The sequence below is a fragment of the Ruditapes philippinarum genome, unplaced genomic scaffold (assembly GCF_026571515.1).
Source record: "Ruditapes philippinarum isolate M1 unplaced genomic scaffold, ASM2657151v2 ctg215_1_1_1_1, whole genome shotgun sequence".
NCBI classification, from domain to species: domain Eukaryota; kingdom Metazoa; phylum Mollusca; class Bivalvia; order Venerida; family Veneridae; genus Ruditapes; species Ruditapes philippinarum.
In genome coordinates this window covers 90,293-102,028 of record NW_026854703.1, presented here as the reverse complement: position 1 = coordinate 102,028, position 11,736 = coordinate 90,293, and the positions used below count along the sequence as shown (strand labels likewise).

General features: G+C 32.9%; 1 protein-coding gene across 3 annotated transcripts; it reads right to left on the bottom strand.

Moving 5' to 3' along the window:
* Positions 1-2,539: 2,539 nt before the first annotated feature.
* LOC132740798 (band 7 protein AGAP004871-like) lies at positions 2,540-11,393 on the bottom strand. 3 transcript variants are annotated; one of them, XM_060728793.1, is made up of 9 exons: positions 11,223-11,393; positions 9,422-9,485; positions 7,369-7,484; positions 6,909-6,981; positions 6,166-6,248; positions 5,355-5,558; positions 4,975-5,030; positions 4,482-4,560; positions 2,540-3,395 (listed from the first exon to the last, which is right to left on the bottom strand). In XM_060728793.1, exons 2-9 carry the CDS (start codon positions 9,450-9,452, stop codon positions 3,111-3,113), a joined length of 927 nt encoding a protein of 308 aa, XP_060584776.1. In that variant the 5' UTR covers positions 9,453-9,485; positions 11,223-11,393; the 3' UTR covers positions 2,540-3,110. The 3 variants fall into 3 exon arrangements, with proteins under 3 accessions (XP_060584776.1, XP_060584775.1, XP_060584774.1); XM_060728792.1 differs by lacking the exon at positions 9,422-9,485 and adding an exon at positions 8,750-8,818; XM_060728791.1 differs by lacking the exon at positions 11,223-11,393 and adding an exon at positions 8,750-8,818 and having other exon boundaries at positions 9,422-9,491.
* Positions 11,394-11,736: the final 343 nt, after the last annotated feature.

The window sequence follows — 11,736 nt, the reverse complement described above, 5'->3', positions numbered from 1 at the left end:
TGGCCTTTTTCAAAGAAACATTATTTTGAACCCTTTTTTAAAACAGAAAGGGAGTGCATTGCTTTGCAAATGTTTATTGTCGGTCGTTAAACAGTTCGTTAATGCTCAAAAACCATTCAGTTCGTAATATTCAAACTAAATATGAGAATCACAAGACCATTTATATTATTTTGGACACCGGTGCATGAAGGTCTGAGTCACAGTGATATTGAATGTAAAAATCTTTTCCGTGCATTAGTAAGAGAACCATTGGATTACATACAATAAAACTGAGACCACATTTGATTTTGTACGCCTATATGTAAAGGTTTAGTTCAAAGAGACCCTGGTTGTACAAACTTTCCTCCAACAACTGAAGTCTACTATAATATAACACATGAATAGTGGTACATTGTATATCTATTCTTACATTGAAATATACATGTAATTCTATTGAGAAAATGAATTAAAATTTGAATATGAACATTTATGATAGTTATTGGCATAGTTATAGGCATGCACTAGGGGCATTTGGTTGTCAATATAACTGTACAAATTTGATTTGACCCAAGTGGTTTTTTCTTTGATTAGCTGGAGACATATCTAAATTGCCCAGAATAAAGGTTTGTAAATCTTTTTATAGTGTTTTCAGATATAAGAAAAGTAATGATCATCGTGAAGTTATTCATTTTGTTATCCTATAGTTGCATGATACAATGTAATTGGAAACTACATACGTGTATATACATTACAGGTTCTTGCAAAGTGAAAATGATAATAATAATAAATAATAAAAAGAATAATAGTAATAAAAATGATAATAATGAAAGTCACTAATTTTGTATTATTTTGCACTACAGATAACTAAAATTGTTTAGATTACAGTAAACCTACTTTTCTGAAAAGATAAGTATATACATTGTTTTCTTATTCATGAACACTTACGTGATTCATGATGATTTTACTCTGTGAAACTTATGTCTACTAATTACACATTTAAGGTTGGCGGAGTGGACATCAGTGCTTTTTTGACATCGAAAATATATGTATATATTACTTTAAATGTTGGTTTAATGCCCTCGGGTTTATTCTTCGGTGTAAAAAAAGAAAAACGGAGTAGAACACAACATTCAAAACATTTCTAATTATAATTTATTTAACGTTTATTAAATAAGCATTGAAACTTCTTTGAAACTATTTAACAATGGTTTAAATTTATATATCTGTACTCACGTGATTTCAGATAACTGTCATACACTATGCATATACAGAATAACAATACATGTATTTTACAGAATTATTATGCTACGATGAAATGATTCACATATACATTTTTAAAACAGTCACTATAACAAGTACATTATGAGCATCATGCAATAGTTAATAACGTAAATTTATTTTATGCTTTTCAGTGGATTACTGATTTATCCGTGAAAATTATATTTGGTAATTTCACAGTGAAAATTATCAAAATATAATTTCACTCTTTTCAATGACGAAACTACTTTTTTAAGATTTTCCCCATGTGGTACCTCAATTTTATTTTTGCTGACAATTCTGACAATGTCAGGCTGTTTAAAGAAAAAGCAAAACTGAAATTGATAAATAACTTAAATGTCAAAAGTAATAAAAAGAAGAAAACTTACTTCTATTCATTCAAATTCATTGAAATTCCAATCACCAAATTTCGTTTTTTTTGTTTTCATTTTGACAGTCTCAAAAATACATTCCTTCCCCATGCAAAAACTGCTCTTGATGACATTTGGGCATATTAAAGTATCCTACGAGCAATAACTGCCGTATGCTTTATGAAAAATTGAAAGCATTGACAGCCATAACTCGAAGAATAAGTTAAATCAACCCAGCGTTCTTGAGCAGGTTTCCAAGTTTTCCATTTTCCTAGCTCCTTTTCTGAATGTTTTCACATCTGTCAACACTTATTTTTTGTCTGTTACAATCCTCAAATAAGTTTTCTTTCTTTTAAAAATGTGTATGACTAACAAATCCAAATTATATCCCTCTGAATCTTACACAATTATTTTCCTCCCATGAAATACACAACTTTAAAAAAATGGCTGCCGCTTACAATTTACAAAGCCAGGTCTAATATAAATTCGCACTAAGTAACAGAAATATGGATGGATGGTTGGACTTTTTCTCCTACAAGAATTGTTTGTTTTTATTATCAAAACAAGCGATCATTCATATTTTTTTAATAAAATTAATAAATATCACCGTCATTTAATGTTGATTGGCGGACTTATTTTTCAGCTCAAGACTTCTTTTTTTTAATGAGAAATTCCGAATAAATGGGGGCTCTCAATGGGGGAAACAGTTTTAATATTAACGTTAAAATTATGGAAATTTCGTTTTAACTTGTTTTTTAAGCATAAAATAAAAAGAAAATTTGTCTGTTTGTTGTGTAAGATGTAATTTTATTTCATCTCGTGAACTTTAAAAACAGTATTCTCACTCGTGGCTTCGCCACTCGTAAGAATACTGTTTTTAAAGCCCACTCGATGAAATAAAATTTCATCTTACACACAAACAAACAAATATCCTCTATATATTCAGCATGTTATATTCAGTTACATTACCATAAAGTTATAATTATTTAAATTGCATTTTCCAACTTTTAGTTAAAATCGGCTTTAAATCCCTAAAAAGACATTGCTACGAGACAGACACGTATAATTCTGCATGGTTACATAAAGAACACTTCGTCGTGAACATGATGAAGTGTAGGGTCCTCCCTTTCATTTTCATTAAGTTCAGTATGAAAAGTCAAAGTTTATATTACATAGCTCCTATCTTATATATGTATACAACATTCATGTATATTACATTATAATGAAGGATTTATAACATGTTGTACGCATTTTGTTAGCTAATCTTGATTTATCATTATTATTATGACACGGATAAAACAAATATTTATCCAAAACACAAAAGACAGAAAAACACGTTCAAATAATCTCTCAATTACAGGTAATATCTAAAAACAAAAACTAAAATGAGTTTCTTCTATTATACGTTTCCTACGTGGTACTTAAATACACATATCTGAAATATTTTCTTTCTCTCCAAAGGTTGTAATGCTTTTCTTTGTTCAAAATGTAGATTTTTAGTACCTACAATCGGTCATCTGCTGATTGTTGAAGAGAAATCAAAGGCTCACCGGACTTAGCGGACTGTGCACCGGCTAGAGCCCCAGATAATCGACCGAGCGTCTGTTTGGCAGCAGACGAAATTAAGTTTTCTGGTAATGGAAATATGATGGTATGATTTTGTTCCTCGGCGACACTTTGTAACGTCTGCAGGTAACGTAACTGTAGGGACGCCGGCGTCTCAGCCAGGACGTCTGCTGCTTCCTTGAGTGAGCGGGAGGCTTTCAATTCACCCTCGGCAGATACAACCTGTAATGTTTTCAAACGTTACACTAAATGAATATTTTCATCAGTTTCAATTCTGTCAGATAATGGTGTTTACTTAACACAAATAGAATAACCTTGTATTTAAATAGTATCCGAAATGAATCAGCGTGATCTAGTTTTTCATGTTAAATATAATTTGTTTCATTTGTTATCACTGGGAAAAAAACTATAATGTAATCTGGACAGATAATTAATGGTGTAAAGTACAAGTATCTAACAAAACAATTCATACTATGATCCTACATGAGTAATCATCAAAATAAAGTTTTATATATAAAGCTAGAGAACGAGAGGCTATATATAAAGCGAACCAGAAGCGAACTTAAAAGCATTTCTGGGACAAGTTCAATATTGATAAGGCAATGTTGTTTCTTTTATGGCATGTTTAATCCTGCCGATACCGACAAATCAGTGACTTTACAAACACGACGGCATGCCATTTGATATCAAACGTAAATTATGTAACATAAAGAAAACCGCTATGGTAATAAATCTATGTATATATTATAAGGTTATAATTATATTCAATGTCCCAAGTATAAACAGAAATCTTATATCACCCGAATCTATACGAGGAGCATACAAGGGAACAGACGTTTATATACATGACCATATAACCTGTCACTGTATAAAACGACACCACTTACAATGTATATATTTGATTCAAATAACAATAATACTATACATTTACAGCAGCTATGTTTATTGACAATATAAACATATGTATGTGAAATGGATATCCACACTACAAAAAATATTGGACTGGAAACATGCGGGCTATTAAATTAATTATATATGGGGTTTAAACAATTTTAACCATCATACTATTTCCGAGCTTTACAAAAGCAATCGCATTGCCATTATCAGTAACAATAGAATACCGATGTTATACCATGATAGGCAGTGGTCAATAGTATTAATATATGACCAGCAGACTCTAAATTGTTGGCGGAGTATTTTTAATAATTTATTTATGAACATTTCCATTGTTTAAAAGTGGCAGGTACATAAGATATATATCGACTATGGTCCTAAGGCTAAACACCACTAAATGCTATGAATGAATACCTTAGCACGAGCTTCACGTGTCGATTCTGCTTCCGCCGCCATAGCTCTCTGCATCTGTACCGGAAGTCGGACATCTTTGCTGCAGTTACAAAGCAATGGTAGTTTATCATATTTGTTTTATAAATAAGTAAAAGACGATGAGTATATTAAAAATATATATCTAGAGTTGAGATTTATAAATACATGCACGATGCCTCATTTGAAACTCCATTATACTTTCTGGCATTTAGCGTTATATGACCCAACCTGTGTTTTATATGTTATAATATTAATAAAATAAATATCAGATCAGGTTTAAACGAAGGAAATTGAAGTTTTATGTCACTGAAAGTCAGTTTTGACCTATAAAATCCGCGCAATTTGGTAGTAGAGATTGTTTTTACATAGAAGTAAATGGTCAGTATTTTATATATTAAAACACCAATAAAGCAAAAACTTGTGCGGTCATAAGATAATATGGTATTCTCTTTAATCTATGGAAGTTAAGACATACATTTCAACTCTTTCAACTTTAACACCCCAGTGTTCTGTGGCCTTATCCAATGTATCCTGTAGAAAAGAAGAAAATCTCGCAGGTCAATAAAACAAACTTTCCTTGGTTCTTCTTTATCACAACACAATTTGTATATGTTTAATTCTTAAACAAGTATCATCACAATCAAGTTATATCATTTAAATATAAAGAATTACGTTTACTAGCGTTTACTAGCGAACTAGTTTAAAGGCAGCATTCTGATAGACTTGTAAAGAGCCGGAGAATGCTTAACATTATAGTAAACTGTCTGTTTAGGAAATGTTTTGAAAATTAAGAGTGTGATGTTAGATTTGTCTTTCTAGTAAAATAAAATGTGTATAAAGTATGTTCACATGTACCTTCATAACCCCATCAATTCGCTCACGATCAGACAGTAGCTCAGACAGACCAACCGTGCCCACAACTGTCCTTAAAGTTGTCGCCCCTAGAAGATTTGTTGATGCACGTGCATTTAGAATATTGACCACTGACTTCGTAGCATCACACACACGTGCATAAATAACAGCATCCACGACACACGTGACTGAATCTTTTGTTAAAATCTACAAACATAGTATGTGTAGTTTAATACATTTCAGTGTGATTAAAAACCTTTGCAATTTTTTAATCATAAAAAGTGTTAGATAATCCAGCCTCTACTGTTTAATTTCGTAAGCAAAGAACACTTTAAGATTAATTTGATCAGCATTTGTTAAGAAATTTAGAAAATAACTTATAGTTAATTATTATAGTACTAAAGCAAAGTTGTGCATGACAGGTGAAAGATGGAAATCGGTTTCTTTCTTCCGCTATTCCAGCAGTGTCCTGGGTTAGGTGACTGGTGCATCAATATTTGTTATTCTTCATTAAAGATCAACTTAACTGAAAATTTAAGTCAGAGAAAGGGAAGCAACGAGATTGTACTTTCATTTGGTATATTGTCGTCTGACAGCTCGGGGTGTGTACATGAATTTTCATTTTGTAAACTCTTCACCTATGTATCATCACGATCAAGACTTTATTCAGCATAAGATAAAATATGCATTGATTATATTGTCCTTGTCTCACGTTTGATCACTTTGTTTTGTAATTTCCGACGACAGTTTTGGCCTATTTTCTACTATTGTGCGTAGTAATATTATATACATGTATGTAAATGTAAGAACGTACCTCTTGTGGCGGAATGTTAAAGTTAAATGTACGAAGATCAACCTTCACAAAATTATCGGCACATGGTAACAGGAAAAACAGACCTTAAATACAGAAATGACAAAAAATAACACACGAAACATACTAAAACTACCATTACGTGAAAAAAATATATACCTAAATTACCCTTTCCAAAAACGCGCTGTCTTTACTCAAGCCATCTATTATATTTGAAATTAAACTACATATGTAACAAAGGGCAACAGATAGTCCAAAATTTAATGTCAGTTAAGTACGTTTTCGGTGCATTTTACCTCTGTTAGGAGAATGGTTGAAGGGCCAATGATATGAGTTGAATCCAGTTAGGAAGGGGAAATAAAGAGAATATTATGAAACAGTAAAATCACCATCATCATTTCATACTTCAAAGAAATGTCGATAACTTAAATTAAAATGGATCTAGTGGGGAGGATATGTTTTCAGAAATAGGCAAAATACATAGTGTTTGAACATCGGAATGGGGCAAAATTTCGGCCTAAAAAACAAAAATTGCGCCTAAAAATATTGGGGATATTTAAAAGTAAAAATGAATAGAGTGTAAGCAGATGACAAACCTGGTGTATGCATGCCTAAAATGACAGATGACACACCTAGCGTATGCATGCTTAAAATGACAGATGACAAAACTGGCGTATGCATGCCTAAATGGCAGATGACACACCTGGTGTATGCATGCCTAAAATAACAAAAGTAATTGACTATACCTGGTCCTTGTGCACGTGAAGATTTGATTCTACCAAGTCGGAATATAACTGCTCTTTCATACTCTTGTACAACCTGATTAATCAAAGTATATATATAATGATGGTTAGATGATGACCGTATTAGTCAGTCGAATATGTCTGTAACTACATGTATATTGTTAAGATAAAGTGGTCTTTGTGAATAAACTCTTACATAGGGGAAATTTGCTCAATTTGCTCAAAAAGGAAATTCAAACGTAAACTTGGATACTTTCACGCGAAGAAACTTTGCATAAGCTCACAGAATCAGTGGTTCGTGCTCACGTGCCCGCGTGTGTCTAAAATAATACTGGAAGCATGATATGACGTGTTCCTCTTAAAATAAAGCTAACAAGCCGCAATAACATCAAAATTGTTTAAGTGTAGCTAAAATCCATCAAAATATGATATGATTTAAATTCAAACTCAAAAAAGTTCTTACTTTGAGGCACCAGAGTAGTGAGAATGGAAATGTAATGATCACCAAGACGTATGACAGACCAATTAGTACATAACCACAACAACCAATATCATAGTCCTCATTCCTCTCACCATCAACTACAAAATATACATGTATATTTATATATGTTTAAATGAACATAATAGAATAACTTAAATAAGAATGGTCGTTGGGCAAAGACAAATGCATCCCTCCATCCGAAGACGGGCTTGGTAAAGGAACCATAACATTTTACTTACAACAAAAACACTTTCATAAATTCTTAGTATGCTCAGTTGCTTCAAAAAACGCATCTGTAAATGAATGAAAGAGAAATGACAAAATCCCATAATTCTGCACATTTCTTGCAGTCGTTTAAATATTAATATGAGGCGTCCGCGGCCGAGTGGTTAAGGTCTTGGTCGAATCCCGAAAGGGACTTGTATAATTTCATGTGATGAAACTGTCAAGCTAGCTCACGGAACGTCGGTGGTTCTACTCAAGTGCCCGTTCATGCGTGAAATAATACACAGAAGGGCACCTGAGGTTCTCTTCCACCAGTAAAGCTGGAAAGTCGCCATGACCCATACTGTGCTGGTCCCATGTAAAACCAAAAAAATGAATATTAATATATTATAGAAGATAGATTCATTAATAAATCCATATCATACAACAAAACGAGATTATTATACATTGTTGAGTACAATACTGAACTATATTGAACGAATCCACAGCTGTCAAAGCTATATTGGACGAGGCCAGTATTGTTCTCAATCATGTAAAAGTAAACGATTTGTTTATTTCACACCATCATTTTTTTAACATTTTGACAGAACTTTGTCACTTCAATTACAATAAGGATTTGATAAGAAATATTTAAAAAACGATACTATATTGGGTGTAATATGGATTTGATATGGGTTCTTTGGATTCTGGTAATGGAAACAAGGCTAGATTGATAAGAATGGCTCCAATAATGATTTATATTGGAACACAATGTGGTGAAAATGCTAAAAGTGCATTGGTTATATTTTATAAGATGTGAAATAATATAGTTTAATTCGAGACTCATGCAAAGTTAAACTGTTTTGGAAGACTATCAATCTAGCTCTGATATAGTTCTTGAACAATAGATAAAATTATGTTACAATTTTGACGCAGGATGCTGTTCTAACTTAGCTGTTGTCGGAGAAAGTTTCATGCAATCCTGTGAGATATGAATGAGATAAGAAGCATTCAAGTTACTGTAGTAGTGAACGTCTGTACTTTTTGAGGCGGTGTTTTGTTTAAGTTTAATGTAAATATATTAATATAATGTTAATATTTCACGTAAAAGATAAGACTTGTGCTAGGGTTTTCTTTTCTGGATAACAGTTGCACTTACATAATCGTTCACGAGGAGAGTTAGGTCTGTGCAGTTCATAGTGTTTCTCCGCCATCTTTCAGAAACCTCCTGATTTATATACAAAAAGAAAAGTGTCAGAAGCAAGTTGGGCTAAATATAGAAGTGGAGTTGCAGCAGTATGTATACACATAGTAAAATCACAGGCAATGGCTCATTTATGTGGTCATTTGTTGCTGTACCATTATGACGTTTGAATACTTAAGGGGAATATTTAAGGCAACAAATGAACCAAACAAATGAGACGAATATTTGCACGTGACATGAGCAAGTGACAGCATCCGTTTACAAAAAGATAAAATTACACCGATTTAATCGAATAAAGCCATTTTATATGCTTTCATTTATTTTTAAGTTTTTTTGTGGGTTTTATTTTTTCACACAATAGAGATACTTGTTGATACAAGTTGAAATAGTAGACATTTATGCATTAACATTAGCACAATAATGCATTTACATAACGCATTATTGATTAAGATTTTATTTTGCCATTTGTTGTAATTACTATTATCTTTGTTTAGAAAAAATCGAGACAAAAAAACAACACTTTGCTGTCTGTCATTTGCCCACATTTTCGTCGTGCAATAAAACATGCCGTTTTCCCGTGCATAATTACTAGTATATAGGAAAGTATGAAACAGTTGTTATACATACATAAACGCTTGTGACCCATTTCGGTCGCCATTTTGTTTTGATGTTCCGATTGCTTCTAGATATTCTAAAAATTATAAATTTTCACATTTAAAGCTAACCATCGTAAGCGTTGTTAATAAAGACTTTTCTATTCATCAAGAGTGGACACATGGTCAAGTTCCAGAGTTAAACCAAGAGAGACTTAGTTCATGTGATGGTGTAATGACTTAATTGTGAATAACCAACTTGTTAATACTGCCGGAATAGAAATTGAGTCCCTTTACACACTAATTCAAGATATAAAATACCTTCTGACTGTAACTGATTAAACAGTAGTGGCTGGACGAACACTTCATTTCGAAATGAAATATTTGTATTCCTGTGTTGACAACCCTCATTGATTAAATAGAACAAAGTGACCCCCAAATAAGGACCACTCGTCTATACAGGTCATGTTCAGTCTTAGGTGTTCACAGGCTTCACTGCTACTTTCTTACGCTATCTATTCTTTTTTTAACTAAAATTTAGTCACGATCGGCAAAATTTAAGGCACTTAAGCTATGATTTGATGTGGTTTTTTAAACAATTTCAGAATTATACTAAAAAAGAAGTTATTTGTTATGTTGTTTTTGCCTAAAAACCCCATCTTAGTGACAATGGTGACTATGGTGATAAAGTTTCACAAAACTTATCCAAAATTTTTGTATTTTGTTCAACAACAATTTCACAACAAATGCCACTTGATAAAAGGAAGAATGGAACATTTAAAGCGAAATTGAGGCGAGCTTGGTTATGACATGATTTAACTTCCCTAAATCTCGAAATGTTCTTTTCTTTCCTTTTTCGTGATGAAGACTGTACGTGTAATATATATGGTGGTTGATTTGGTACATTGCGCGTTGCGTTGTCCATAGCGACAACGCAACCCATATCGTTATCGCCTTTTCTTCTTGTCGCTAGCGACAACACGACAAAGCGCCAAACGGCGCGTTATCACGCTGTCGTCTTGTCCTGTCTTTAGCGAAGCACGCCAAACGGCGCGTTGTCGTGCGGCACGTTGTCGCGATGTCGCCCTGTCACCCTTATAAGCCAATCCTTCGATTTGAACCAGCGACAATTTGACATCGCGACAACACGTCGCACGACAACGCGTACATTGTTAGCGACACGCCGTTTGGCGCTTTGTCCTGTTGTCGCTAGCGCCAACACGACGCACAAAAGCGTTCCAAATCAGTCACCATAGATATAACATGTTATAGTATTTATTAAGTTTGAAGATTCGTTTAACAGTTTAAGAAAATGTTTTCCTATTTAACTCTACTCTCTAGTGTATTGACAATATCCGCTTTCTTTTCAAGGACATTCATCACTTGACTAAAAGATAAACACGTCCCATATAAACAGTTCACTAGTACTTCCCCACATGAAAACAACAGAAAATGTTAAATGTAAAACATATGTATGTATGTCAGCTCAATGTCTGTAAAATGGAAACTCTTTGAAAAAGAAGTAAACAAAAAGAGTAATGACATAATGTGGTCTCTTAAAAATGTTTGTGGTACTAGTAGATGATTGGCCAATAACTTACTAAACATTTATGTATAATAACTTTAATTCTATAGCATCGTGTATAGTAGTCAGAAATGGTCTTTATGAACTGAAACTTTATTATATGGTGGTCTAATGAATTCAAATTAAATGATGTCCATGGTCATGTGTAGGCAATATGCATAAAATCACGGACACTATCTGCTTCCTGAATGATTAAACTGTGCCCTTTTGTCGAAATGTAGCAGAAAACAAAATGTAAAAAATGTCTTACCTCGTCTATTTCAAATCATTAATTCGCTATGGTACATTTGTTAAGTTTTATATTATACATTAAAGTGTGTGGAAATCCTGTTTGATTTATCTACTATATTTTTATTTAGATTCAGTTTTTCATACTCATGTGACCGATTATTTTTATCTTCAATGTCACGGTGTTTACATGTTATCTCCCCTAGTTTACAAGTATATTATACGTTACTATGGTTTATATGATACACAAATAACTGCTTATGAACGCTCAATTGATACAACAATGGATTAACTTGTTTAAATATGAAATATTCCGTTCAAAGTTTTTCGAGGATTTCAACCAGAATAAAGTCTTGTCAGACTATACGGATGTGCAGGCTGGCCTAGCTGTATACTGGCACATTTGGTTCCAGCACGATATGTCGTGCAATACATTTCATTGTCAAGTGATGTATGGTAAATGGTGTATGCGTAATTATACAGCACGATTTCAGAAACCGGAAACATTCATTACCCATTACATATGATCAAATGAA

Coding starts and splice junctions, on each gene's coding strand:
- LOC132740798 (XM_060728792.1), bottom strand. CDS start 8,804: ATGGCGGAGAAACACTATGAACTGCACAGACCTAACTCTCCTCGTGAA. Junction 4,561..4,974: donor AAAGTTGAAAGAGTTGAAAT/GTATGTCTTAAC, acceptor TTGTAACTGCAG/CAAAGATGTCCGACTTCCGG. Junction 3,396..4,481: donor CACGTGAAGCTCGTGCTAAG/GTATTCATTCAT, acceptor AAAACATTACAG/GTTGTATCTGCCGAGGGTGA.